A 25,454-nucleotide genomic window follows, 5' to 3' on the forward strand; every position below is an offset into this window, starting at 1 on the left:
CCCTTCGACCACGGGTTTCTCCCACTGGGTTTACCGGGCAAGGTTTTGGTGTAGCAAATCTAAATGCATCCCTCTCGTAGACATACTACCTACTTATGATGCTGATAAGAAGACTCCACTTATCTCCGAAGCTGTGATATTACTACTTCACACTCATGCGCGTTGTGCTCTTTTTCTCCTTCGACCAAGGTTGTTTTTTCCCACAGGGTTTTTATTACTTGGCAAGGTTTTTGACGAGACAACTTAAAAGCGCACAGCCTAGGCAACACTATTGACATGAAATATCCAAGGGGGAGTGTTGTAAATTATTATGGATATATCATGTAAATTATTGTATATTAGAAGATGCTTTCCTCTTTCCTGGTTTTAGGGGATCCATGTTTTAAGGAGGACTTTAAGGGTCCTTGTTTTATGGAGGATTTTAGGCTATATGTTCCTTGCCTTCCACTATATATGTAATCCATTTCTCATCCATGGATGATAGAGAAAACAGAAAATACTACACTCCCTCTCTGCATCAAAACTCTCTCTCTCTCTCTCTCAAGTTCTTTGAAGCAAAACTCTCTCCATTTTCTGAAACACTTTTATGTTAGTTTTACAACAGAAAAGTTTTAATCTTTGTCTTTTATTCCATTTGTAAAGAAATGTCCTAATAAATGTAGGTGCTTATCTTGACTCATTTTTTTCCTTTATCTTTTCTACTCTGCAGCTTTTGGGAAGAGAGTGATGCTAGATTCTTGGTGCATGGTAGTAGTATCCAAAGGATTCGAGAAGAGGCTATAGTTGGTTGATGATGGTTCGAGCAACATTAGAACGAAGGATCTTGGTATTGAGTCTTGGGTTCTCCCATCCAGTAAGGATGGATATTCCTGATGGCAGACAAGTGAAGGTGCAAAAAAACCCCAGAATCATAGTTAGTGGTTATGACTAGAGTGAAATCTGCCAGTTTGCTGCTTCCATTAGGAAATGGAGACTTACAGAGCCATACAAAGGTAAGAGTGTGAAATTATGCTGAAGGAATTGTAAGAAGAAAGGAGGGAAAAGCAGGAAAGAAGTAATATGTTCTTTCCTTGGCCTTGGTTTATTTTTGTATTCTCACATTTGTGCTTGTCAATATGTATCACAATTATTGTGATTAATGATAGCTGCATGTTGTTCATTCTTTCGGTATTCTACTTGTAAGTAAATCCTATGTGATGTAGATATCTGAATGAAGTTTATTTATTAATAAAAAAAAAACGTGGAGTATATAATTTTTATTTTATTTTTTGAAATATCATTTACGGCGTGCATGGTATGTGTGCTGTAAATGTATCATTTTTTACGGCACACATTTAACTCATTTACGACGCACAGTGCGACTCATTTACGGCATGCATTGTATATGTGCCGTAAATGTACCATCATTTACGGCGCACATTTGACTCATTTACGACGCACAATGTAACTCATTTACAGCGCACATCAAGAGCGCCGTAAATAATCATTGTCTTTTACGACATGTTCATTTACGGCCTACATTAGTGTGCCGTAAATTGTCATTTACGGCGCACAATGTGGGCCGTAAAAGGCCTTTTTTCTGGTAGTGATTACAGTAAATTTCCTACCGTTTTTATCATGCCTAATGCCTATGTATTGACCAACTCTATTGGCCGGCCAGGCCACTAGTGTTGTATTTAGGGTTGGCTCCCGTAATGTGTTTGATGCTGACCGAGTTAAGTTACTGGTAAGATAACATTAGATGGAAGAAAGGTTACGTATGGTTGGTATGGATTGTAGATTTGTGGTTAACGAATACTCTTACAATTAGAAGTTTATTAATGTAGAATCAAAGACATGCGAAGAGTGTATGTTATGAAGACCATATAAAACCTGCAGGATTTTAACATATTCCAACCTGGAGGGTTGAAATAACACATCCGGCACTACTAGAAATTTGCATATAGGGCGCCGTCTATTATCGGTGTTGTTTGTCTACAAAGGGCACCAATTTCCTCAAAGGCCACTGTGCAGCCACCCATCTAATGTCAGTCTCCTATATTGGAGTTTCCTATAGGCCATAGGGCACCCATATGTCTTCCGTGGCAAAATTTCTTCTTGGTCTGCTCTGCCATCTCTGTTTTCTGTCAGACAATGTCCCCATTGTGGCCACTATTCCAAATGGTGTGAAAAATGGATAGATTTTTTTTATTTTTTATTTTTAATTAGGTCTCTTCCTACACTATTGCTTATCCAGTATTTTATATTTTATAATATTCAATTTTAGGAAATTTAAAAGGCAACCAATCATTCAATTAAAAGCAATATGTTGAACATTCCTGCAACAAAGCTATTACAACCCACCAATTCACATGCTGGAAACCATATAAAAAATGGTCTACCAGATTTTACCAAATTTTTTTTTAAAAAATGTAGTTGCAACAGAATCCTGTACGGTTATATGGAGACCTCCAAGGCTGAGCTCCACCTACCGAGCATAACCTCAAGCTGCTCTGAATATATACATCCAAAGAATAACAAGTTAGAACAGTAACAATGTTACTATATTAAGATGCAGCTGATTGATAATTAATGTGCGCACAGTGGAGAAAGAAATGCAACAATAACAAAGTAAAGCAAAATTAATACAAGTATCTAAATGTAACAATACAACAATGCATAGTTGCATACCGTTGAAAAAAACAATACAACATTAATGCATATGCAACTCATTCCATTTCCAGCATATTTTGACATGCGTATACAAAGTTTGTAATTGAATATTGAATATTGATGCAATCAGCATACCAAATATCCTTCACAAGTTATCTCATGCCACAGAGATCTTGATATGCATTGTCTTCTCAAGCCCAAGATTTAGGGTACGCACCATACCTAGAAAAGTTAAACCATAAATGTAAGATACAACTACATACATGACCTAGTCATATATAACTTGTAACGTAAGATATAACTGTATACACAATGTGACGACAAGTTTATTCAACATAAACATGACCAATAGAACTCAATAAAGGTGAACATGTCCATCACATTTAACGTTGAATATATAGAGGAAGCCAAATTGATATAATAGAATGTAAATGAGAAAAGATATATGTAGAGGGTATACAGCTGCATTACCTTGTTACGAGCATATAATGCTACATCATTCAAATGTTTTAATTGCATCCTTAAATCATAATAAGCTACATAATCACCATAATAAGCTAGTCATATATAATGTATAACCCAACTTGTATATCCCAACTTAATTTATACCCAAACTTAATTTACAATAGCTAGAAGCTGGAAATGCATTTATAAATAATGCATAACCCAACTTAATATGCAATGGTCACAGTTAAGCTAGTGAGGACTTTATTCTTCCTATATAGTATATACATATACCTTCTAGCTAGCTAGATCCAAATTGCCACCACAATGGAGAGGTACATGTTCAATTTTCATACTCGTACAAACAGATGATGCACTTACTAAGGAAAATCCCAAAATATGACTAAGTGGGATCATGATCGATTACCTGATAAAATTCATCTCTATAATCAGAGGGTACCACATGAAGCTAAAGATGTTTGGTTCTTTCTAATCTGAAACATGTTTCATAAAGGACATGTAATCATTATCATGGTAGATCAATATAAATGAAACTACAAAATATATATTCACCTTCATTGCATTTACGATGAGAAGAACTCCACATAATATGGAATTGCATGACTATATTAGAATTATCCTTCTCTGCTTCTCCATTTCCAGAAAACCTGAGACCTTCTAGAAGAAGAAGAAAAAATAGCCCCAATATCACCAACTAGAAGAAGTTACATTTAAAAATAAAATAAAAAAAAGCCAACCAATAGATTTAAAAACTTGCATAAAACTGGAATTTGTTTTAAGTTGAGTGCAAATTGAATATATTTTAACAGCTTGTCTCCAGTTTGTAACTAAACAAGATTCAACAAACAGTTGACCCAAAAAAAAAAAAAAAGATTCAACAAGCCAGTTTCTCATTTCAGAAGAAACATCCCAATACACCAGAATACCAAAAACATTCGCTAAAGATTGCATTCCAGCAACAAACCCTAATTAATTAACCAAAAAAAAAAAAAAACAACTCCACGAATTTTCAAATCGAAAATGATCTAGCAATAGTAGGAAAAACTGACATAAAACCATAATAAATAACTGACCCATTGTGAGCTTCTTATCTGGTCTGGATCCATTGAGAATGTGATCGAAGCCGGTTCGAGTCGATATTGGAAAAGTATAAAGCAAGGAGCGGCGCGTGTGGCAAACTCCTGTGACGGCAAGTTTTGGAAGTTTGGGGCTTTTGTAGATCGGCTCAACCTGAAGCCATTGGTGTAGGTGGTGTTGTGTACAACTTAAGAAGAATCTAAAAGCAAAAATTTGTGCAAGAGAATTTTTTTGGGTCGAGTAGGAAGAGAGTAAGTAGTTGAGAACCCTACTCAAGTACCCAGCTCTGTTTGAGCCTTTTGGAGTAGGTATTGGATTGCAGAGTAGTCAATATACAAAATTTGCCACGTATACAAATTGTGGAATATTAAATTGGCAAAAAGCCCATTAGCCACCCATGATCGGTGAATGCTGCATGACAAGGCACCAATCCAACAAAATGGTGACAAACTGTTGGGTAACACACACCAACCCCAATCAGTGGGCTGAATCGGTGCTCACAAGCCCATTTTCTAGTAGTGCGGCTTCACTGAAAAAATTCTGCAACTAAAAGAATGATAAATATGTTAGTAGATGTGATAGTCAAAGGCTCCTTTTGGATTGCTTGTACGTACAAGGCTTAAAAAAGCTGTTTGAATTTAACAAATTAAAACATTTTCCCACATGGAGGTCCAAGCTTAAATGTGATAAGTAATCAACTAGTTTTAGTGAAAGTCAGAGTATCAGATAAATGACGCAATTTCAGCCCATGTGGATAAATTACCCATTGATATGATAAAGTTAGGGTGCTGCTATATTTGGGTTCCGTCCACCAGCTGCGCAGAAACTCAAAACCCAACAACAAGGCCGTATAGTGTATGTCTCAAACGCAAAAACAGAAAATCCCGTAAGCAAAAGCTCAACGACAGAGGAGGTTCCACCCTACCACACCGCCAGAAAAGAAAGAGAGCAACATTGCCAAGGCGAGGTGCACTACTAAAAAAAATTGCAATTGCTTCGCCTTTTTACTTCGGCAACAGTTGCCGTCGCAATTGAGACCCTATTGCTACGGAAAATCTTCCGTCGCGATTAAACTTTATCATTTGCGACGGAAAATGTTTGCCGTAGTAACTCTGCAATCAATTGCGACGAACTTTTCTCGTACCGTCGTAAACTTTTCTCTTACTCTTGGCGCTAACCCAATTATTTTCCCCCTGTTTTTACTTTTGGCCAAAGTTCCCACCAACAATACAGCCCTAATTCTTTATCCCTCTTTTTCCCAAACAACACCTCTCTCTCTCCCCCTCCCTCCCCAAGCTTTGTAGCTCCTCGAACTGGAACTTACCGCAGAGATCGACGAGGTCCGCACCGCAACCTACCGCCAACAGTGACGAGCTCCTCCGTCGACGTTAACGAGGTCTGCGCGCCGGAACATACCACCGAGACTGACGAGCTCCTCCTTTCCATCGAATAGCTCCTCCTTCACCAAATAAACTGTAACAACAGCTCTCTCACACCCCAGACACAACAAATCCAGATCAATATCTCTAGGAATCTAAGGTAAATCCCTTTGTTCTTTCCATTTGTCTCTTGTTGAATATTAATATTTATAGTCTTAGTTTAGTTTGAGATTGGGCTCTGTTAATTCAATTGGTTGTATATGAGAGGTCAATATTTAGATTGTGAGTTCAATTTTGATATGAAACTAATTGGGCACAAATTCAAATTTGAGCACCAGTGGCCAATCCTCCTGGATTATCTTCATGTTTAGTAAATAGATGGGTATCTTTCTCTTAGACATCGATACATTGACGAGTTTGAGGTTGAGCTTGATTTGATGGGGTCAGAACTTGACCTATACATTTGGGGTTTCTTCTTGCATGCAACTTAAATTAATGATGCATCAGATCGTAAATTTAAGTGTTCTTCTGGATTTTATAGGGCTACTGTATACTAATGGTATCTAAATTAACTAAAGGTCAGCAGTAGACTAAAATAATAGAGCTCAGAATAACTAAATAAACTTCTTTTGCAAGTATGCGTGCAGATTGAACGAGGTCTGATAGAATAACCTAGTTGCTCATTGTTAGATAGATATATGATTGAAAGTTAAAGTGCCATTTACAAGTGTTGACTGAATTATTTTGTGAGGAAGGCTGTAATCTTCTGTTCATATTTTGCAGGACCAGCCCAGAACTTCTGCTAAATCCTGTGAGAACCATCTTTACATAGTAAAAAAACATAGTTTTCTTATACCACCCTTCCTACTTTAATGGTTATGTTTGCAAAAGATGGTTTTTTTTTTTTTTTTCATATATGTGGTTTCTACTGCCTTGTCTTGTGCAAGGACTGGCATTCTTTTTTCTTTCCCACACTTAATCTAAATAAGCATATGTAAACTTTGTTGTATCAGTTTCAAAGTTTGGCAAAGATAGTTCCTATTCGTGCCTAAGCTTTATTAGCAATATCTTTACCATTTTTAGACAAATTCTCTGAGTAGGGATGAAGAATTTCAGAGTTAAACAGGCATATAAAAGGTGGAAGTTAGAGCTAATAAAGTGGAAACATCCTGAGCAGTTCCTCTCCATTTTTGTTTTAATATTGTTCTTGTGGAAACATACTTTTGAGTATTCATGCCATATAGTAGGAACAGCTTTTTTTGCTAGGTTCCGAAATGTAGTCTTCACCTGAAAAGTTAATCTATAGACTTCATAGTTTAAGCTACAGCTTACAGGAATTTAAAATTGTCAGTGAACACATAAAACTCGGAAATTCTGGAAAAAGAATTTTGTTACCTAGCTTGTTAAGGTTGTTTCTCCAGGAGTTTGACATCAGTCTTTTGTTCATGGAATTGCTATTACAGGTTTTGATATGTCAAAATGAGGCTGAAAAATGCTTAATTGAGACATCTATTAGTTCCCTTCGTATAAGCCTCAAGGTGAGTATCCATATTTGAATGGTTTTTAGTAATGTAAGTGAGAGTTGGAACTATGGCTTTCTGAGTTTGAAATTATTTAAATAAATCACTACTTTTGGTTGGATTTTTTTATTTCTTTCGTCTGCTCGTCTGAACAACCTAAAAACAACTGTATCTTTCCACTCAGTTGTTATAGACCTTTCTCAATAAACCTGTTTTATAGAGGGTTTATATTGGGGACATCTATATGTACTTATGCTTTCTGTGAACCTTATTGGTGGATAATTTCTGAAATTTCTATTCACATTTGATCCAACTAATTGGAACATTACTATTTTCAGTCTTCAAAATAAAGTTTAATATGTGAATGATCGATGAAGTGGTCAAAAATAGTAAAGGTTATATAGTGATATGTAAAGTTCTAGCAAAATAATACACAGAACACACTATTTCCAATTATTAAACAATGTAGTTAAGGGAAGGGGCAGAAAGTGCACTCAATCTGACAACAATTCCATCTTCTCATTCATGGAATCAACAAGTTTTTAGTGTTAGTTTCCTTTAAGTGGAAACTTTGATTAGAGACTTGGAATATCAATTTTTCTGCAGCCTTATGTTTACAGTTTATTCCTCCTTTTAGAGAGGTTCTATAGTGTAATATAGTATCCTTTGTATACCAGAACCGTGTGGTAGGTTTCTTGTTTATGGAGGCAAGGTCCCAACTCTATTGGATGTAGATTAGGTACATTAGTTTAACGGTTCATGATCATTGAAAACGATGTCTTTACATTGCTGTACTTGGAACTTTGCATTCTTTTAAGTTACTACTTCTATTTAATGTAGGCATATAACATTACATTATCTTGCATTATACAGGAATAAGTCCTCTGATGTGCGAACTCTTTCTAAGAGAAAGATACATTGATTTCTAGATTGATGTATTATAATCTGCCATATGGCTAGTTGGTTCATGCTTACTCGATCACATTAGCATCTGCCATAATGTATTTTCTTATAATTATAACTCTGTTGAATTTTTTGTTTGTGCCCCAATGTGATTGGTCTTTGAAGTAGATGTTCTGGGTTTTGAATTTTCAGACTAGCAGGCCTAAAGATTGGGAGAAAGTCCCTGATCCTAAGAAGTATTTTGTCCAATTTTTTGGAACAGAAGAGATGTAAGTATATATTCTTTGATCATTTTAATGCCTATAAAGTGCAGTTTGTTAGTCATATGTATTACGTTCACTTTGAACTACCTGTTATACATGGGTCTCTTGACAAAACAAAAGACATTATGTATCTGAAAACTTAGGCCAGATATCACAGAATGGTTAAGAAACTTTGCATGGTGAGGCTTTACCCATAAATTGTTGTAAGATATTATCTCCGAATGTAAGGTAGATCGATCTGAGACAGTGTTAAAAGGACTTGGTTGTTTTGAATGTGGTATTCAGAGTCTAGTTTTCTATATGAACTGAACATAAATGCTCATAAAAATGACTAGAATAAAAAGCTTATTTTATTCAAAATTATATGGGAAAAATGTTTGGGTAGTAGCTTTTTATTCATTTGCGCTTCTCTAATGACAAGCAACACTCATATTTTATTTTCTGCAGCAGAGAACACCATCCATTAGTTGAAAAGGCAGCTCATTAGCAAGTCAGTAGTGAAGAATCTGGAGTTGATTTTGGCAATCCAAAGCCAAGAGCTTGATATTAGCAGGTTAGTACTTCATCCTCATTTTTGTATATATTTCTTGGTGTTATGATTCTGATCTTGTTACTTCTTCACTACATACGCATTTCACCTACTTCATGTGCTTATATTCAGATAATGAGTCTGCCAAAGCATCAAGACAACAGCTTAAAGAAGCTAGAAAAAAAAAGCTCACGTTTCCTAGGCATAAGCTAGCATACAGTTACTTTGGTGCTGCAATTCTTTATCTTCCTGAACTAGTACATAGGTGCCACAATCTTTGTGAAGAAATTCTATTCAATGTGCCACGATGGGCTTTAGTTATTTATTTCGCTAATATGAGGTTGTAATTGTTGATTGGTTTAGTTATAATGGATATTTGTAGTTTAACTTTAGATGCATGTATAATAGTTTTCATTTTTGCATGTTCTTAGAATGAAAATATGGTGCAATTTTCACCATATTTTTTTTTAAAAAAAAAATTCGTTTTTTGCGACGGCAAGGTTACCGTCGCAAATACCTCCACATGGATTATCCTAAAACAGACATTGCGACGGAAGTCACCGTAGCAAATGGGCCGTCGCAAAACAATAAATTTGCAACGGCAAGAGAAAACCGTCGCAAAAAAGTATTTGCGACGGCAAATTGCCGTAGCAATTGGATTTTGTGACGCCACCTATTGCAACGCCTGTCTTGCCGTCGCAAAAACCTCAATTTACCGTCGCGAAAAGTTTTTGCCGTCGCAAAAGCTCAATTTGCCGTCGCAAAATAGGCGTCGCAAAAGCAATTGTTTTTAGTAGTGGTGGAGGCTGCAGAGTATGCGCAACAAACAAAGAAAGAAATCATAGTCGAGAAGTTGCATCTGTCATGCCTCTTAGAAGAAAGGGAGGATGGAATGGAAGAGTGTTTCGTAACAAGGTAGAAAGATCGCAATCGAAGTGAAGAAGGCAAAACTTTGCCTAGCTAGGTTTTGTGTTTGTTAAACAAGTCCTACGCCCCTTTTTTCTTTTCTTTTTTTTCCCTTCTTGAGAGGACCTATTTCCCTTTTCTCTTTTGTGAAAAGGGAGGGCCCAAAAAGGCCACACAAAAAAAAAAAAAAAAAAAAAAAACAAGAAACAGTTAAGACGTTGCGCCATCTTTATCCTCTTCAGACGTATGCCTATGAACTTTAGCTCAAGTTACAGGGACAAGATGAGTTTGATTTTTTGTTCATGTTGGATCTAATTAAGATACTACATTCATTTATCTGTAGTAACAACTCATATTTCATCCTTTTTGCTCCAAATACTATTTTGTTTGTTTAGGAAATAAGGTGCCTCTTGCAGATGAATAATTGTGAAATAAAACCAGGAGCAGGCATCAAATGCTCCCACCATACATAATACAGATTAATAGACATTGTACATTAAGACATTATTTTGTCAACAAAATTACTACAACTACCTTACTGAGGGACGCATCATAGTGATGGAGTTATTTTGAGACACCACATCAATGGAACTTCCTAGTTCAGTTTCATAGCTGCTGAGGTTTGTCAGATTGAGTTGTGCTGCCAAACACTCTTTTAGTTCCATCACAACATTGCTCATGACTGGCCTCTTGCTGGCCTCTGCAGATACACATGCCATTCCTATCTCAACAGCTTTCCAGGCAGAGTTGACATTGAAGTTTCTCTCTAACATCGGATCAATGATACTGTAAATGTCTCCTTGCGGAAGCATGAGTTCAACCCATCTACTAATGTGAGTTCTCTCACCATTTTTTCTAGAATAAACAGGTTGACCAGTGATAATCTCAAGCAGTACAATCCCAAAGCTATAAACATCACTCTTCTCATTCAGCCTGTTTGATTGATGGTACCTTCAGCCAACCATACATCTCAAGTTTAGTCACCATGTTTGATACTAATTAGACCAAGAGTCGCCTCATATAAACAAATGAGGCACTGTGGCATTAATTGGCATTCAAAATTTCGGGATGTACACTAGCAAGGAAAAAAAAAAAAAAAACAGAGAAAAAACTTACTCAGGGGCCAGGTAGCCAGGAGTCCCAGCAACACCTGTAACTATATGAGTCCCATCACCTGGAGCAAAGTTTCTTGACAGGCCAAAATCAGAGAGTTTAGCTTGGAACTTTTCATTGAGTAAGATGTTTGTTGATTTCACATCTCTATGGATCATAGGTGGTTTACAACCATAGTGTAGATACTCCAATCCTGCAATTCAGAATTATGATTGTCATTTCTCACAAGTTAAAAAAAGAAAGAATTCAAGAAAAAAAAAAGATCAAAGATTCTAGTTAGCAAAGAATTATGTAAATCAGTCAGTTGCAGACCTTGTGCAGCTTCTGTTGCTATTTGAAGTCTTCCTTCCCATGTCAAGACATCTGAACTTTTATCTAAACTCATTCAAATATAAATCGGGACATGGTTAGTTATTTGTGTCATAATTAAAAGGCAACTTCAATCCTATTGTGATGCAAGAATGTTTCAGCAGAAGACTAAATTGTCCATTGCAGTCAAACCTGAGAGAAATGCTTGCAAGTTTCCATTGGCCATGTACTCGTAAACAAGCCCTTTGTTGATTTCGTCATCACAATATCCAACGAGGCTAGTCAAGTTTGTATGATGAACTCTCATAAGAAGATGAACCTGTAATTTTAAGAGTTCACAGACACATTGTCTTAATTTCATAGATTCATTTGGTGTTTCATCAAAATGTGAATTGTCTAAAATACCATTTAGTCTAGAAAATAAAAACTTATAATGAAATTATCTAACATAGTTATCGTAGTAAAAGAAATTAATTAAAAGGCAGAAAAACATAAATATAAAGATATTGGAGAAGCGTACACGTGCATCGCATATGTATGAAGCTAGTGATTAATTAAGTTAGAAAATACTGCATTAGTATATTTTCAGAAACTTGCCTCTGCATGAAATTGTTGAAGTCCTTGACTTGATGATGGTGAAAGCAGCTTGACAGCTACTTGAGTTTTGTCATCTATGTAGCCATGATAAACAGTTCCAAATCCACCTTTGCCATGAACCCTTTGTCGGTTGTTTGTGATCTTGAGGATCTCAGAGTATGTAAACTTTCGGTTTTTTTGCTCGAGTTCCACTGATCCGGGGTTGGGTTTTGAATTGATTGCAGCTACTAAGATCATCATAATCGCAATTTCAATTAATGGGCGTATATATACGAAAAAAGTCTTATCATGCATGTAATCAAGATCTACACGTTCATGTTATGTAATAAGACCCTCAACCTTCATTAAAACTTCAGCACTTATATATGCTTACCATGTTGTCTTTTCCTTTTACAGAAACAAAAGAAAACTGCTCCAGCTATAATGAGGGTTGAAATTCCGGCAATAGCTCCAATTATTGGAATAATGCTTTTGTTCTTCTTCTTCTTCTTCTTTGTTGTGCAAGATTCATTTCCGGCTAGATTTGGGTTGTCACACAAACTGACATCAAAATGGTTGATAGTAAAAGTAGTTAGACTTTAATCAAGTAGTTAAAATTCCTCAATTATTAGATTTTACGATGTCATAATTTTCAATAATGTGTAAATTTGTATGAGAATACATGATCATGCATGCATCTACATTAGTCACTCTAAGTCTCTAAGTGCGCTGTAAAACATAAAACGGCCAGCTTTAGTATGAGTTCAACAAAAAATCTGAAGCGGGCGAAAAAGCACACCTTATTGATAGGAGGCCACTCTTCCTTCTATCAACGAGTCCTAGTGGAAGTGAGCCTGTGAACTTGTTTTTCTCCAGGTTCCTACAGAGGTAAATTAAATCAAGCACTATTATCTATCACCATGCTTGCAAGCGAAGGATTTATTTGCAATTTACGCCTATTCTGATTGGTAACTTACAGGACATTTAAATCTGGCAATTGAGACAAAAAGTCCGGAATTGGTCCTGTCAAATTGTTGTTTGATAAATCCCTGAAATGAATTCATTCATCAGCTGTTGAGTATACAAATGGATTTTAAGTTTTAACCTTATGGTACGTATTTACCTTGTCATGTTGGTAAGACACACACAGACACACACACACACACCTTGTCATGTTGGTAAGACACACACACACACACACACACACACACACTGTCACGTCCCGAATTTTGAATAATCAATTCAAATCCGAAACATGAATTATACAACTTAATAGAATAAACGTCCTGAATTTTTTTTCTCACAAACAACCACACTTCACACCTCTCAATATTACAATAAATCAAATCCTCAAGTTAATTATTACAACACACTCTCACCAAATCAAATTGTATGGCTCAATGAGCTTAACTCACCTCACTATTACAAATGCTGTAAAACTATAACAAATACTCTAACCCGCTCGATCACCGCCCTGATTCTCCTGACCTGCAGGATTACCCGCTACACCGTTTGAATAGTGTACCGGGATTGCAACAATACAAACCCGGTAAGCTTTTTGCAAAGCTCGTATGAGTAAATGAAAGGATTGCACGATTTAAAGTAACACAATCAACTCAAGCACATTTTAATTTTGTTTTGCATAAGAATTGAAGTGTACAACATCACTTCAAGCATCAATCAACTCACATCTCATCATAACTACTCAATAATAAACAACTTCTTACTCAATATATACTCACAGGCTTATGATTTATTTATATAAATCATCCCATGCAGTATATTATACTTACAGGCTTATGATTAATTATATTAATCACCCCATTCAGTATATCATACTTACAGGCTTATGATTAATTATATTAATCACCCCATTCAGTATGTCATGTCATACCCAAGGGCATATGATAACTCGTTTATCCCCCAAGCAGTATGACGGCAGACAGACTAGAGCTCTAACTGTATCGTAAAGTGTCACCTGGGCCAAGGTTCACCTTACGAATGACTGCTTTTCTCAATTCACTCGACTCCTCATTTAATTCATCTCAACGACTCAACTATCGCACTTTACTCAATTACCCATTATCATAGACAACACAACATCTAAGATAAATCACATATTCCAAAGGGTAATGCTCAAAATATAACTCAGTAAATTACACCATCCAATATATATTCCACGTAAATATATATATACGTAGTCACCCACACAAGAGTGACCACTAATACCAACTATAGTTCACATGCAATAAAATCTAGAAATTCATTTTTTTATAGTTAAATACATTTTACTTACCTATGGACCGTAGTCGATCAAGTCCATATAATTTAAAACAAATATTTATTTTCATAAAACAATTTCCACAATTTCTCAATTAAATAAAATCACCGAATTTCGGTTCGTGAATGAACCATGTGCGATTTACTCACCTCGATATTCCCGCTGCGTCTTCAATTCAACACAATACACACCGAAACCGCTCACCCAAGGAAGACCGTCAATCACCTAGTCAAACATGACCTTAACTTAGCCAACAACTCAAAAACATACTCAAACAACAATCCAACGGTCGGATCGAAATTAAATGATGATCCAACGGTCGGATCCTCACGGATCGCCTTTAGGATCACCCTCCAAAAATCATCACGAAGATCCAACGGTCGGATCTTCCTGAATCGTCCTTACTAACATCTTCACAAATTTATACGAAAATCCGACGGACGGATTCTCACGAATCGCCTCCCTAATCACTGTTTTGCATTTATACGAAGATCCAACGGTCGGATCTTCGCCCATGACCACACAAAGCCACTGGGACAGTCATAAGATCATCATATCAAAACTACAAGTCCATCTGACGGTCCTAACTTCACAGATCACAAATCTAACGATCGAAATCGATCTAAACTTAAAAATTCATAACTTAATCATACGATATCCAAAAATTGCGTATAATATATCAAAATGATCGTATTGAAATATAGAATCTGAAAATGCACAGAAACCATATTTTTGATCCCCGGAGGTGGCCGGAAAGGGCCGCCGGAGTTAGTGGCAGAGCCGCCGCCGACCACCACCAATGGTGTCGGGGCCGGGCTGCTCTTCTTCCTCTCATCATGCTTAACAACTTTCATAACTACCATGTAAGCTGAAAATGACCGGAAGTGGTTGAAATTACCTAAAACAGTCGAGGTGGCCGGAATTTTTCCAGAAACCGGTGAGAATTTGCAGAAACCGGCGAAGCTCCGATCAACGTAAAAATGTCCTCCTTTCGCTTCGATTCCTTCAGGAGACTTGTTCAGAACTTAAAGAAGAACGCACTGGTTCAAGAATCACTCAAAACGAAGCTCTACAGCTCGAGATATCTTGATCGAAAGCGTCGGTGGCCGGAAAATTTCCAGAATCCGGCGAGCTTGAATTCCGACGTAAAAACTTCAATTTCTCGCTTCGATCCCTTCTGAAGAGTTGTTAAGAAACTCAAGGAGAACTCACTGGATCAAGAATCACTCAAAACAAAGCTCTACAACTCGAGATATCGAGCTCCACAGTCCAGTTTCGATCTAGGTCGGGTTGAGCTTCCAGTCGCCACCACAAGCCATGCCGACGTGCAAGGTTACTTCTGGGAGCTTCAGGAAGTTGAGGCGAGCTCGTGGATGAAGTTTGGTGAGGATTGATGGCCGGTAGCTTGAGATATCAAGCTTGGAACCAAAATGAGCTCAAACCGGCCTCGTGTTCCACCGTCGTGTACGGTTCAAGAGCCGGCGAAAGGCTACCACCGGCAGCTGCGCAAGGAAGAAGTGAAGGCGTGGGACGTGGTCTAGGGTCGATCGATGGCCTATGGAGCGAGAACGAGCTTGGAGAAGTTTGCTCTGTTCTTGGATGCTTTCGGACGAGAGAGAGTGAGAGAGAGGTCGATAGAGAAATGAAAAAAAGAAACAGAATGATGGCTCTCCGACAAGAGGAGGACCGTTACAGCTAAAGGGAGGGGTGAGAAAACTAAAGGAAGGGTGAAATGTTTGTCTTTGATTCTTTCACGAGATGGTATTATTCCTCTATCGAGATTCGTATTATTCCTCCGACGAGTTTCGTACAATTCCTCTAACGAGGTTATTACAATCTACCCCCCTTAAAGGAATTTCGTCCCGAAATTCAAGCACCTAATTCCACAAAGAGCTGTGGATACTTCGCTCTCATGTCAGACTCTAACTCCCATGATGCATCACCCTCGTCATGATGACTCCACAGCACCTTCACAAGATCAACCTCCTTCTTACGAAATCTCTTCGTAGAACTATCCCAGATACGAACAGTTCTAACCACAAGGGTCATATCTCAATGGTAACTAAATCAATTCATCACTTCACAAATCACCACATAGAAACTCAATCATAATAGTAATGAGTCACGTATCACTACTCAACAAGTGTTATATCATCTCATAACACAATCATGATAAGGTGTAGCCTTGGCTAACCCACACAATCTCCTCAACCATGAGGCATACATCACACAACTAACCATCCACAACCATTCCAGAACAAGAATCACAGGCAAAAGTTTAACTACAAATATTAGTCAAACTTAACCACACAAAATAATGTGTAGAAGAACAATGCTTCACTACACTCATAATTTAAAGAAGGTTAAACGCCTCCACAACATCTTCTTATTTATCATGGGTTATTTATCATGGGCCACTTGGCCTTCTTGTGGGCTCTGGGAGGGTCCACTAGTACGTGTTCACTCCAATGATGATAGTTTGGGCTTGCCCAATCCTTGGGCTAAGCATTTGAACCGGCCATTTAGGCTGACCATTTGGGCTGAACGTTGGGCTTCCATTTGAGCTTAACATTCGGCCTACCATTTGGGCTTACTATTTGGGCCTACCAATTGGCCCACCAACTTCCAGCTCGGCTACGGTATGAAATTGTACATACCGTATATACGTATGCATACCGTACAGACCGTATATACGTATGCCTACCGTACAACTGTATATACGTATGCATACCGTACAGACTGTATATACGTATGTATACCGTACATACCGTATATACGTCCGTATATCAAGCATATACGAGATCCAAAAATATTTGTAGGAGGTAAGGTTCGAGCCCCCAACCTCAAACACGAAGGTTTTGCTCCCAACCACTGAAGCAAGAGCTGCTTTCATTAATATATGCACACGCGTTATATTTATTATGTCATAGGCGACATAAATAAAATAAAGGGGGAGGCAAGGTTCGAAACCTTAACCTGCTGCACGAAACCTTTGTCCCCAACCACTGGAGCACAAGCTGTGCTTAATATAATGTGTACAAATTTTATACTTATTATGTCATAAACGAACATAATAAAAATAAACGAGAGGCGAGGTTCGAACCTCAGACCTCTTGTACACGAACTTTACACTCAACCACTCGAGCACGGCTGCTCACGTTATTATCCATACCAATCCTTTTATTTAAACCAACTGTTTCAACTGTTTCAACAATTCGGCCCAAAACATCCAAGACTGTTGCAGAAACCCAGCCCAACGTATCCAAAACTGTTACAGAAATCCGGCCCAACTCATCCAAAACTGTTTCAGAAACTCGGCCCATCATGTCCAAAACTGTTTCTGAAACTCGGCCCATCAGGCCTCCACCCACAGCTACAGTGATGCCTTGATCCGAGACAGGCCCAAGTACGGCCCACTTGTGTCACGGCTTATCCCTTCCGTGATTTACGGCAGTCAAATCTGCTTTCGGCTACAGCTGTCTGCCACAGCGCCTCGAGATTCCCTCGGTCCCCTTACACGCTCTCCACGCGCCAACAGCTTTTCCGGGTTTCGGGGCGACTTTAATCCAACGCGTGGATTCAAATTCTGAGATCGTTCATCCAACGGTGGAGATCTGCTCACCTTGTTCTATAAATAGGTGCATTCTGGAGACGCGACTGTTCACTCCAAAGGAAAAGAAATTTTCTTCCGAGCTCAAGCCTTTCTCTCTCAACTCTTCAGCCTTTCTCTTCTCAAATCCCCAGTTTTTCACTCTCAGATCTTCAATCTTTTCCTCCAAATCTTCAATCCTTCTTTCTCAGATCTTTTCTTCCATTTGAAGATTCGATCTCATCTTTCCTCTGAGAATCTCAGATCTCCAATCACCAGTTCAACAACTCCAATCCTTCTAACAAAATCTCCCTCAAACACTAAACCATGTATTCCTCGATTTTCACATCCTCTCACTCCATGACCCAAGAGCCACGAACTCTGCAACTAATGGAGCTCCAAACCCCGCAACAAATGGAACCACAACAACAGCAACCAACAGAGGAGGGAGGAAACACCCAAGCAGCTGGAAGTAGTGCCAACATGGATTTCTGTCGAAGCCGTACCAGGTGGATTCCTACTCCAGAACAAATAAGAATCCTCAAGGATCTTTACTACGTCAAGGGATTTAAGTGCCCAACTTCAGAGCACATTCACGAGATCTGCCTCCAGCTGAACCAGTATGGACATGTTGAGGGTAAGAACATTTACTTTTGGTTCCAGAACGTCAGGGCTCGAGAGAAGCAGATGAATAGGTGTAATCAGGCTGCTCCAGTGGCCATGGAAACTAGTTCTCTTGGTACTGGTGGATCCATTGATCTCAATTTTGGGTCCACTGGTTCTACTGGTGCTGGTGGATCCATCGACATCAATTTTGGGCCAGCTGGTGGATCCATTGACATCAATTTTGGGTCCACTAGTTCTACTGATGATGGTAGATCCATTGATCTCAACTTTGGTTCCACCTATTCTACTGGTAATGAAGGATTTATTTACTTAAATTTTGTTTCGTATTCTTCCTCACACTTCAACACTAATACCAGTACAACTCTTTTGGCACAACAGGAGGACAAACATCCCTGCAACAACGAGGAGGAGATCACCAGGAGGTTCAAACTCTTCCTCTGTTCCCTGTGCACGGCGAGGACGTCTTTGGTAACCTGAAGGCTACTTCCGAGGAAGGTAGCGCTTTTGGTTACTATTCTGGTGGCTCAGGCGGTTACCACAGTGGCTCAAACGTTTCTCTTGAGCTCAGCCTAAATCCATCCGGAGCTGCTGACTAGGCTTAGTATAGCATAGTCCTCGTTTTTTTTTTTTTTTTTTTTTTTTTTTTTTTTTTTTGTAATAAAAAATCAATAAGATGGTGTGCATGTTTTCTTTTCTTTTTGTTTAACCAACAACGACACCAAGGATCGAACCTTGGTCACCCAATACTATTTTCAAAACCATAAACAACTCTACTGCACACTTCTTTCATAATGATGCAATAAAAACAATCACTCAAAAAGAATCCAACAATCAAAAAAATCGCATCGAGGTCTAGCTAGTATCCTCTGAGTCAAACCAAACACAAACAATTTCATCGATAGGATTAGGGATTTATAAAGCTAAACACATCCTGAGTTAGCTAGGAAAAACCCACGTCTTTAGAGTTACTCTTACAAATCTTATAAAATCTCAACCATTTCCTCTATTAATTGCTCCATTAAACTTACCACAATTCATACCCTATGAATTTACGATTTAGAAACCGAATCAAACTCCATATCGCATAGTAATTCACTTGAACCACTATGGATACCCAACAATGTCACTACAATCAATACCCAAAATTGCACTTAACCATTTCTCCTAAAATCCATCACCACAGAAACACACCCTCATCTAATAACATTTACAGAGAGTTGACTCTAAATCTCCCCATTATTTACCGACCAAGATCAAACTCCATTTCAAAACTTTAAGTGTCCCGCCTACTTAAACTTAAAACACAAACAACCTCAAATTCACTTCAGTCCAACTCCATACTACGATCCAAAACTTAAGAAAACTAGTTCACAAAATCAATTTCCTTCACTTAAATAAAACTATGTCCACAAGTCATAGTCAGGTCAACAGACCAAGGTGTCCAAACGGAGAATTTCCAATCCAGTTGTCTTTGTGAAACGCAAAATATCAATCAAAATGATGCTCGCAACATCAACCACGTATACAAAACATGTTCCTCGGATCTCGATTTAAATTTAGAAATACTAAAACTACCACTAGTCCCACTTCAAATAGCCCTTAAGATTTTAGGTACTCGGAGAGAACTCAAATATATAGTCGTTCGTCTCAATCACTCAAACACGAGATCAAACTCCGTTCTCGCACCTCAAACTCTGCTCAACAACTTACAAGCACATGGAAGAATTAACCACAATAATTTCTTCCCTAACCGCAACACTACTCACAACTCCACATGAGTCTAGAATCTATTCAGATGCATCTGTATGTCCAACTTAAGAAGGCAAAATTACTATCAATTAATACTCGTATCCACATCAGATACGAGCATAGGTCCACACCATGCCATCAACCAAACACTTCTACATACAAAAGGAAACTCATTTCCATAAACAATCCTCACTGACTCATCAGAGTTAAATCCGGAGGTTTCCATTCCTCGAAGATCACAACTCGCGGAAACTAAACTTATTCTAATACGAACTTAGAAGGCAACTCTACCGTCCTACGGACATACACGCTGTCTAGACCCCATACTAAGACATACCCAATGATTATACCAATACCGAAGAGTATATGATGGGGATCCGCTGCAGACGGGCCATCACTCGGGAAGTATTGATTATCACCAAATATGTACCTTACGCTCTGATACCAAACTGTCACGTCCCGAATTTTGAATAATCAATTCAAATCCGAAACATGAATTATACAACTTAATAGAATAAACGTCCTGAATTTTTTTTCTCACAAACAACCACACTTCACACCTCTCAATATTACAATAAATCAAATCCTCAAGTTAATTATTACAACACACTCTCACCAAATCAAATTGTATGGCTCAATGAGCTTAACTCACCTCACTATTACAAATGCTGTAAAACTATAACAAATACTCTAACCCGCTCGATCACCGCCCTGATTCTCCTGACCTGCAGGATTACCCGCTACACCGTTTGAATAGTGTACCGGGATTGCAACAATACAAACCCGGTAAGCTTTTTGCAAAGCTCGTATGAGTAAATGAAAGGATTGCACGATTTAAAGTAACACAATCAACTCAAGCACATTTTAATTTTGTTTTGCATAAGAATTGAAGTGTACAACATCACTTCAAGCATCAATCAACTCACATCTCATCATAACTACTCAATAATAAACAACTTCTTACTCAATATATACTCACAGGCTTATGATTTATTTATATAAATCATCCCATGCAGTATATTATACTTACAGGCTTATGATTAATTATATTAATCACCCCATTCAGTATATCATACTTACAGGCTTATGATTAATTATATTAATCACCCCATTCAGTATGTCATGTCATACCCAAGGGCATATGATAACTCGTTTATCCCCCAAGCAGTATGACGGCAGACAGACTAGAGCTCTAACTGTATCGTAAAGTGTCACCTGGGCCAAGGTTCACCTTACGAATGACTGCTTTTCTCAATTCACTCGACTCCTCATTTAATTCATCTCAACGACTCAACTATCGCACTTTACTCAATTACCCATTATCATAGACAACACAACATCTAAGATAAATCACATATTCCAAAGGGTAATGCTCAAAATATAACTCAGTAAATTACACCATCCAATATATATTCCACGTAAATATATATATACGTAGTCACCCACACAAGAGTGACCACTAATACCAACTATAGTTCACATGCAATAAAATCTAGAAATTCATTTTTTTATAGTTAAATACATTTTACTTACCTATGGACCGTAGTCGATCAAGTCCATATAATTTAAAACAAATATTTATTTTCATAAAACAATTTCCACAATTTCTCAATTAAATAAAATCACCGAATTTCGGTTCGTGAATGAACCATGTGCGATTTACTCACCTCGATATTCCCGCTGCGTCTTCAATTCAACACAATACACACCGAAACCGCTCACCCAAGGAAGACCGTCAATCACCTAGTCAAACATGACCTTAACTTAGCCAACAACTCAAAAACATACTCAAACAACAATCCAACGGTCGGATCGAAATTAAATGATGATCCAACGGTCGGATCCTCACGGATCGCCTTTAGGATCACCCTCCAAAAATCATCACGAAGATCCAACGGTCGGATCTTCCTGAATCGTCCTTACTAACATCTTCACAAATTTATACGAAAATCCGACGGACGGATTCTCACGAATCGCCTCCCTAATCACTGTTTTGCATTTATACGAAGATCCAACGGTCGGATCTTCGCCCATGACCACACAAAGCCACTGGGACAGTCATAAGATCATCATATCAAAACTACAAGTCCATCTGACGGTCCTAACTTCACAGATCACAAATCTAACGATCGAAATCGATCTAAACTTAAAAATTCATAACTTAATCATACGATATCCAAAAATTGCGTATAATATATCAAAATGATCGTATTGAAATATAGAATCTGAAAATGCACAGAAACCATATTTTTGATCCCCGGAGGTGGCCGGAAAGGGCCGCCGGAGTTAGTGGCAGAGCCGCCGCCGACCACCACCAATGGTGTCGGGGCCGGGCTGCTCTTCTTCCTCTCATCATGCTTAACAACTTTCATAACTACCATGTAAGCTGAAAATGACCGGAAGTGGTTGAAATTACCTAAAACAGTCGAGGTGGCCGGAATTTTTCCAGAAACCGGTGAGAATTTGCAGAAACCGGCGAAGCTCCGATCAACGTAAAAATGTCCTCCTTTCGCTTCGATTCCTTCAGGAGACTTGTTCAGAACTTAAAGAAGAACGCACTGGTTCAAGAATCACTCAAAACGAAGCTCTACAGCTCGAGATATCTTGATCGAAAGCGTCGGTGGCCGGAAAATTTCCAGAATCCGGCGAGCTTGAATTCCGACGTAAAAACTTCAATTTCTCGCTTCGATCCCTTCTGAAGAGTTGTTAAGAAACTCAAGGAGAACTCACTGGATCAAGAATCACTCAAAACAAAGCTCTACAACTCGAGATATCGAGCTCCACAGTCCAGTTTCGATCTAGGTCGGGTTGAGCTTCCAGTCGCCACCACAAGCCATGCCGACGTGCAAGGTTACTTCTGGGAGCTTCAGGAAGTTGAGGCGAGCTCGTGGATGAAGTTTGGTGAGGATTGATGGCCGGTAGCTTGAGATATCAAGCTTGGAACCAAAATGAGCTCAAACCGGCCTCGTGTTCCACCGTCGTGTACGGTTCAAGAGCCGGCGAAAGGCTACCACCGGCAGCTGCGCAAGGAAGAAGTGAAGGCGTGGGACGTGGTCTAGGGTCGATCGATGGCCTATGGAGCGAGAACGAGCTTGGAGAAGTTTGCTCTGTTCTTGGATGCTTTCGGACGAGAGAGAGTGAGAGAGAGGTCGATAGAGAAATGAAAAAAAGAAACAGAATGATGGCTCTCCGACAAGAGGAGGACCGTTACAGCTAAAGGGAGGGGTGAGAAAACTAAAGGAATGGTGAAATGTTTGTCTTTGATTCTTTCACGAGATGGTATTATTCCTCTATCGAGATTCGTATTATTCCTCCGACGAGTTTCGTACAATTCCTCTAACGAGGTTATTACACACACACACACTTACAATATTTGTATCATTGCGAGATTGGATATTGAACGAGAAACCTCTCCTGTTAATCCACTCGACGACAAGTCCCTGCAGAAGTGCAGATTGCATGCATGTTCGATTACTTATTTGATCACTAAGACATATTTGAACTTGAATCTTTTGTAATCGAAGAGAGATATATACTTACAAGGAAATGATTCTTGGGGAGTCGTTTTCAGGATAGCTACATATTAGGCCTTCCCACAAGTAGTTTAGTGGGAGACATGGATCTCCCTGCCAATTCTTTGTAATTTCATAAGCTGACTTGACGTATGTGATTGCTTCAACTAATATGTTTCACAGTAAACAAAGAAATCTCATCAAAATGAATCCCATATACATTAGAATTAATTAAATATAAAGTCAGTACGTATATAGTGCTGAAATTAATCTTAAGGTAATTCGGAAGAATTACTCACCATCCTCTTGGTTTGTTTCTAATTCTAGGAATTCTTTCAGTGTGTAGACCTCAAGTCCATTGATACTGGGTGGAAGGGTAGAGTTGTCATCCTTGATGATTGAAAAGTTCTGCCCTCCTCTCAAACCTTTAATGCTGTAAATTGTTGTGGTATACAAGTAACTAGCAGCAAATGACTCCTGGAAAAGCTCTCCATGGTTAGTAATGTACTGCATTCTGGACTCGTTTGATTGGAGCTTTTCAATTTCTGCAAAGTGCATGTAAACATAATATTCTGTATCGTTTGCATCAATAGGAGGATCCCACCATAAATGCAAGGAAACATTCGCATTTCGTGATGTGGCAGCTGTGCTCATGACAATTGATGCTGGTTGGTACCTGTTGTGTTTGTCGAAGTCGACTGTGGATGAAGTATTCAATGTTAACCACTCATTGTCAACATCCTCATAGGGATCCCAAAAGCGATCATAAATATCCTTTGGATACCTATAAATAGAGATGATGATGAACATACATTGGTTTCATTAGCTTAAGCTGTCCAAGAATTTATGTATAGCAAGCTGAACATGTTGGTATATTTTATATATATTAGTAAAGGACTCACCTATAAAATTTTAGATCAGGTGCTATTTGTCCAATGTCAAGCCGCCAGTTAAGTGCCAAGGACCCAATTTGTGTTGGATAGGATGTAATGTTCAAAGGCCTTAATTCTAATGCTGATATAAACGGAACCCCGGAGCCATTGTTCACCAGACAAACATGTATATAATTTCGGAGAGGGACATGGATGATCTCCTTGTTTATGAGATAGGATACATTCTCCACCTTCACTGAATCCCACAAATTTGTTCCAAGATGAAGGAGGAATGTTGGTAGTTCATCTTTGCCATCGTAGTTCCCATACACGAAACTTACTCTGATCAAATATTTGTCCCCACTTGTAACATTGATCTTGTAGCAGTTCCTGATTCCTTCAGGAAAGCTCCTGACACCCCAGTATGGCTGTTGATAAATATCTTTTACAAAACGCAAAACGAGCTTACTTTCACCGGTGTCTATGAAGCCTGTGTCAGAAATGTAGTTGATGCCTGTTGTCTTTTCAGTGTAGCTGGAATTTTGAGTTCGGCCGCAATCTATGCTAATGAAGCCTGAGCATACAAGAGAGAGACAACAATATTACTCTTAATTAGCTTAAAATATGTTGAACAAAATTAAATTAGCATGCTTGAGCTACTTTACTGCCGATATATCTATATATCATACCTGATTGATCATCCTGGGCATGGACTAGGAGTATAAGAGAAAAACCACCAAGCAGCGCAAAGAGGATGTGCTTCGGTGGAAGCAACATCATTACACTTTGGAAGATGAGACGCAAATTAATCTGTTTTTGAAGACTATCATTTATATAAGAAAGAAGCTATACAGGATATATATACACATCCAATTTGTTGGCTCATTCAATCCTTGAAGAGCCATATTGTAATATTTGTTGAGTAATAGTTGGTCTAAATGAAATTGGACATATATACCTGTCCAATTGCATTACTCATAAATAACTTGGACTTGTCCAAACTCTCCTTTTCATTACTTAATGTAATATCATGATTAAAACTGTTTCTTTTCTTAATCATTTTTTAAAGATAAAATTAAAAATTATATAGTCATCGTGAATTTGTTCATTAGTTTTGGATGGCTAAATGATT

At 38.3% G+C, this 25,454-nt stretch overlaps 1 protein-coding gene and 2 long non-coding RNA genes across 6 annotated transcripts; 1 reads left to right on the top strand and 2 right to left on the bottom strand.

Annotated features, from left to right (window-relative positions):
* Nucleotides 1–2,332: 2,332 nt before the first annotated feature.
* LOC133740322 (uncharacterized) lies at nt 2,333–4,695 on the bottom strand. Of its 2 annotated transcripts, none has more exons than XR_009861127.1 (5): nt 4,191–4,695; nt 3,670–3,771; nt 3,524–3,590; nt 2,788–2,874; nt 2,333–2,492 (listed from the first exon to the last, which is right to left on the bottom strand). It is a non-coding gene; the product is annotated as an uncharacterized LOC133740322 (long non-coding RNA). The 2 variants fall into 2 exon arrangements; XR_009861123.1 differs by having other exon boundaries at nt 3,670–3,774; nt 4,191–4,694.
* Nucleotides 4,696–5,177: 482 nt separating this feature from the next.
* Nucleotides 5,178–9,553, top strand: LOC133740330 (uncharacterized). 2 transcript variants are annotated; one of them, XR_009861141.1, is made up of 6 exons: nt 5,178–5,733; nt 6,357–6,384; nt 7,037–7,111; nt 7,967–8,265; nt 8,707–8,812; nt 8,921–9,553. It is a non-coding gene; the product is annotated as an uncharacterized LOC133740330 (long non-coding RNA). The 2 variants fall into 2 exon arrangements; XR_009861131.1 differs by having other exon boundaries at nt 8,189–8,265.
* A 565-nt stretch (nt 9,554–10,118) lies between these two features.
* LOC133725319 (senescence-induced receptor-like serine/threonine-protein kinase) lies at nt 10,119–25,228 on the bottom strand. Of its 2 annotated transcripts, none has more exons than XM_062152530.1 (13): nt 25,012–25,228; nt 24,353–24,896; nt 23,750–24,234; nt 23,479–23,617; nt 23,307–23,378; nt 12,670–12,741; nt 12,492–12,572; nt 12,087–12,253; nt 11,714–11,937; nt 11,309–11,435; nt 11,120–11,182; nt 10,811–11,000; nt 10,119–10,645 (listed from the first exon to the last, which is right to left on the bottom strand). In XM_062152530.1, the coding sequence occupies exons 1-13, from the start codon at nt 25,100–25,102 to the stop codon at nt 10,225–10,227; spliced, it is 2,676 nt and encodes an 891-aa protein (XP_062008514.1). In that variant the 5' UTR covers nt 25,103–25,228; the 3' UTR covers nt 10,119–10,224. The 2 variants fall into 2 exon arrangements, with proteins under 2 accessions (XP_062008514.1, XP_062008513.1); XM_062152529.1 differs by having other exon boundaries at nt 11,714–11,940.
* Nucleotides 25,229–25,454: the final 226 nt, after the last annotated feature.

This window comes from Rosa rugosa, chromosome 1 (genome assembly GCF_958449725.1).
Source record: "Rosa rugosa chromosome 1, drRosRugo1.1, whole genome shotgun sequence".
NCBI lineage: Eukaryota > Viridiplantae > Streptophyta > Magnoliopsida > Rosales > Rosaceae > Rosa > Rosa rugosa.

Excerpts from the sequence above, each read along its gene's own strand:
- LOC133725319 (XM_062152529.1), bottom strand. The coding sequence starts at position 25,102 with ATGATGTTGCTTCCACCGAAGCACATCCTCTTTGCGCTGCTTGGTGGT. Across the intron at positions 23,379-23,478 it reads TCCCCAAGAATCATTTCCTT|GGACTTGTCGTCGAGTGGAT; the intron begins GTAAGTATATAT and ends GCACTTCTGCAG. Across the intron at positions 12,573-12,669 it reads TTGCCAGATTTAAATGTCCT|GAACCTGGAGAAAAACAAGT; the intron begins GTAAGTTACCAA and ends TTACCTCTGTAG.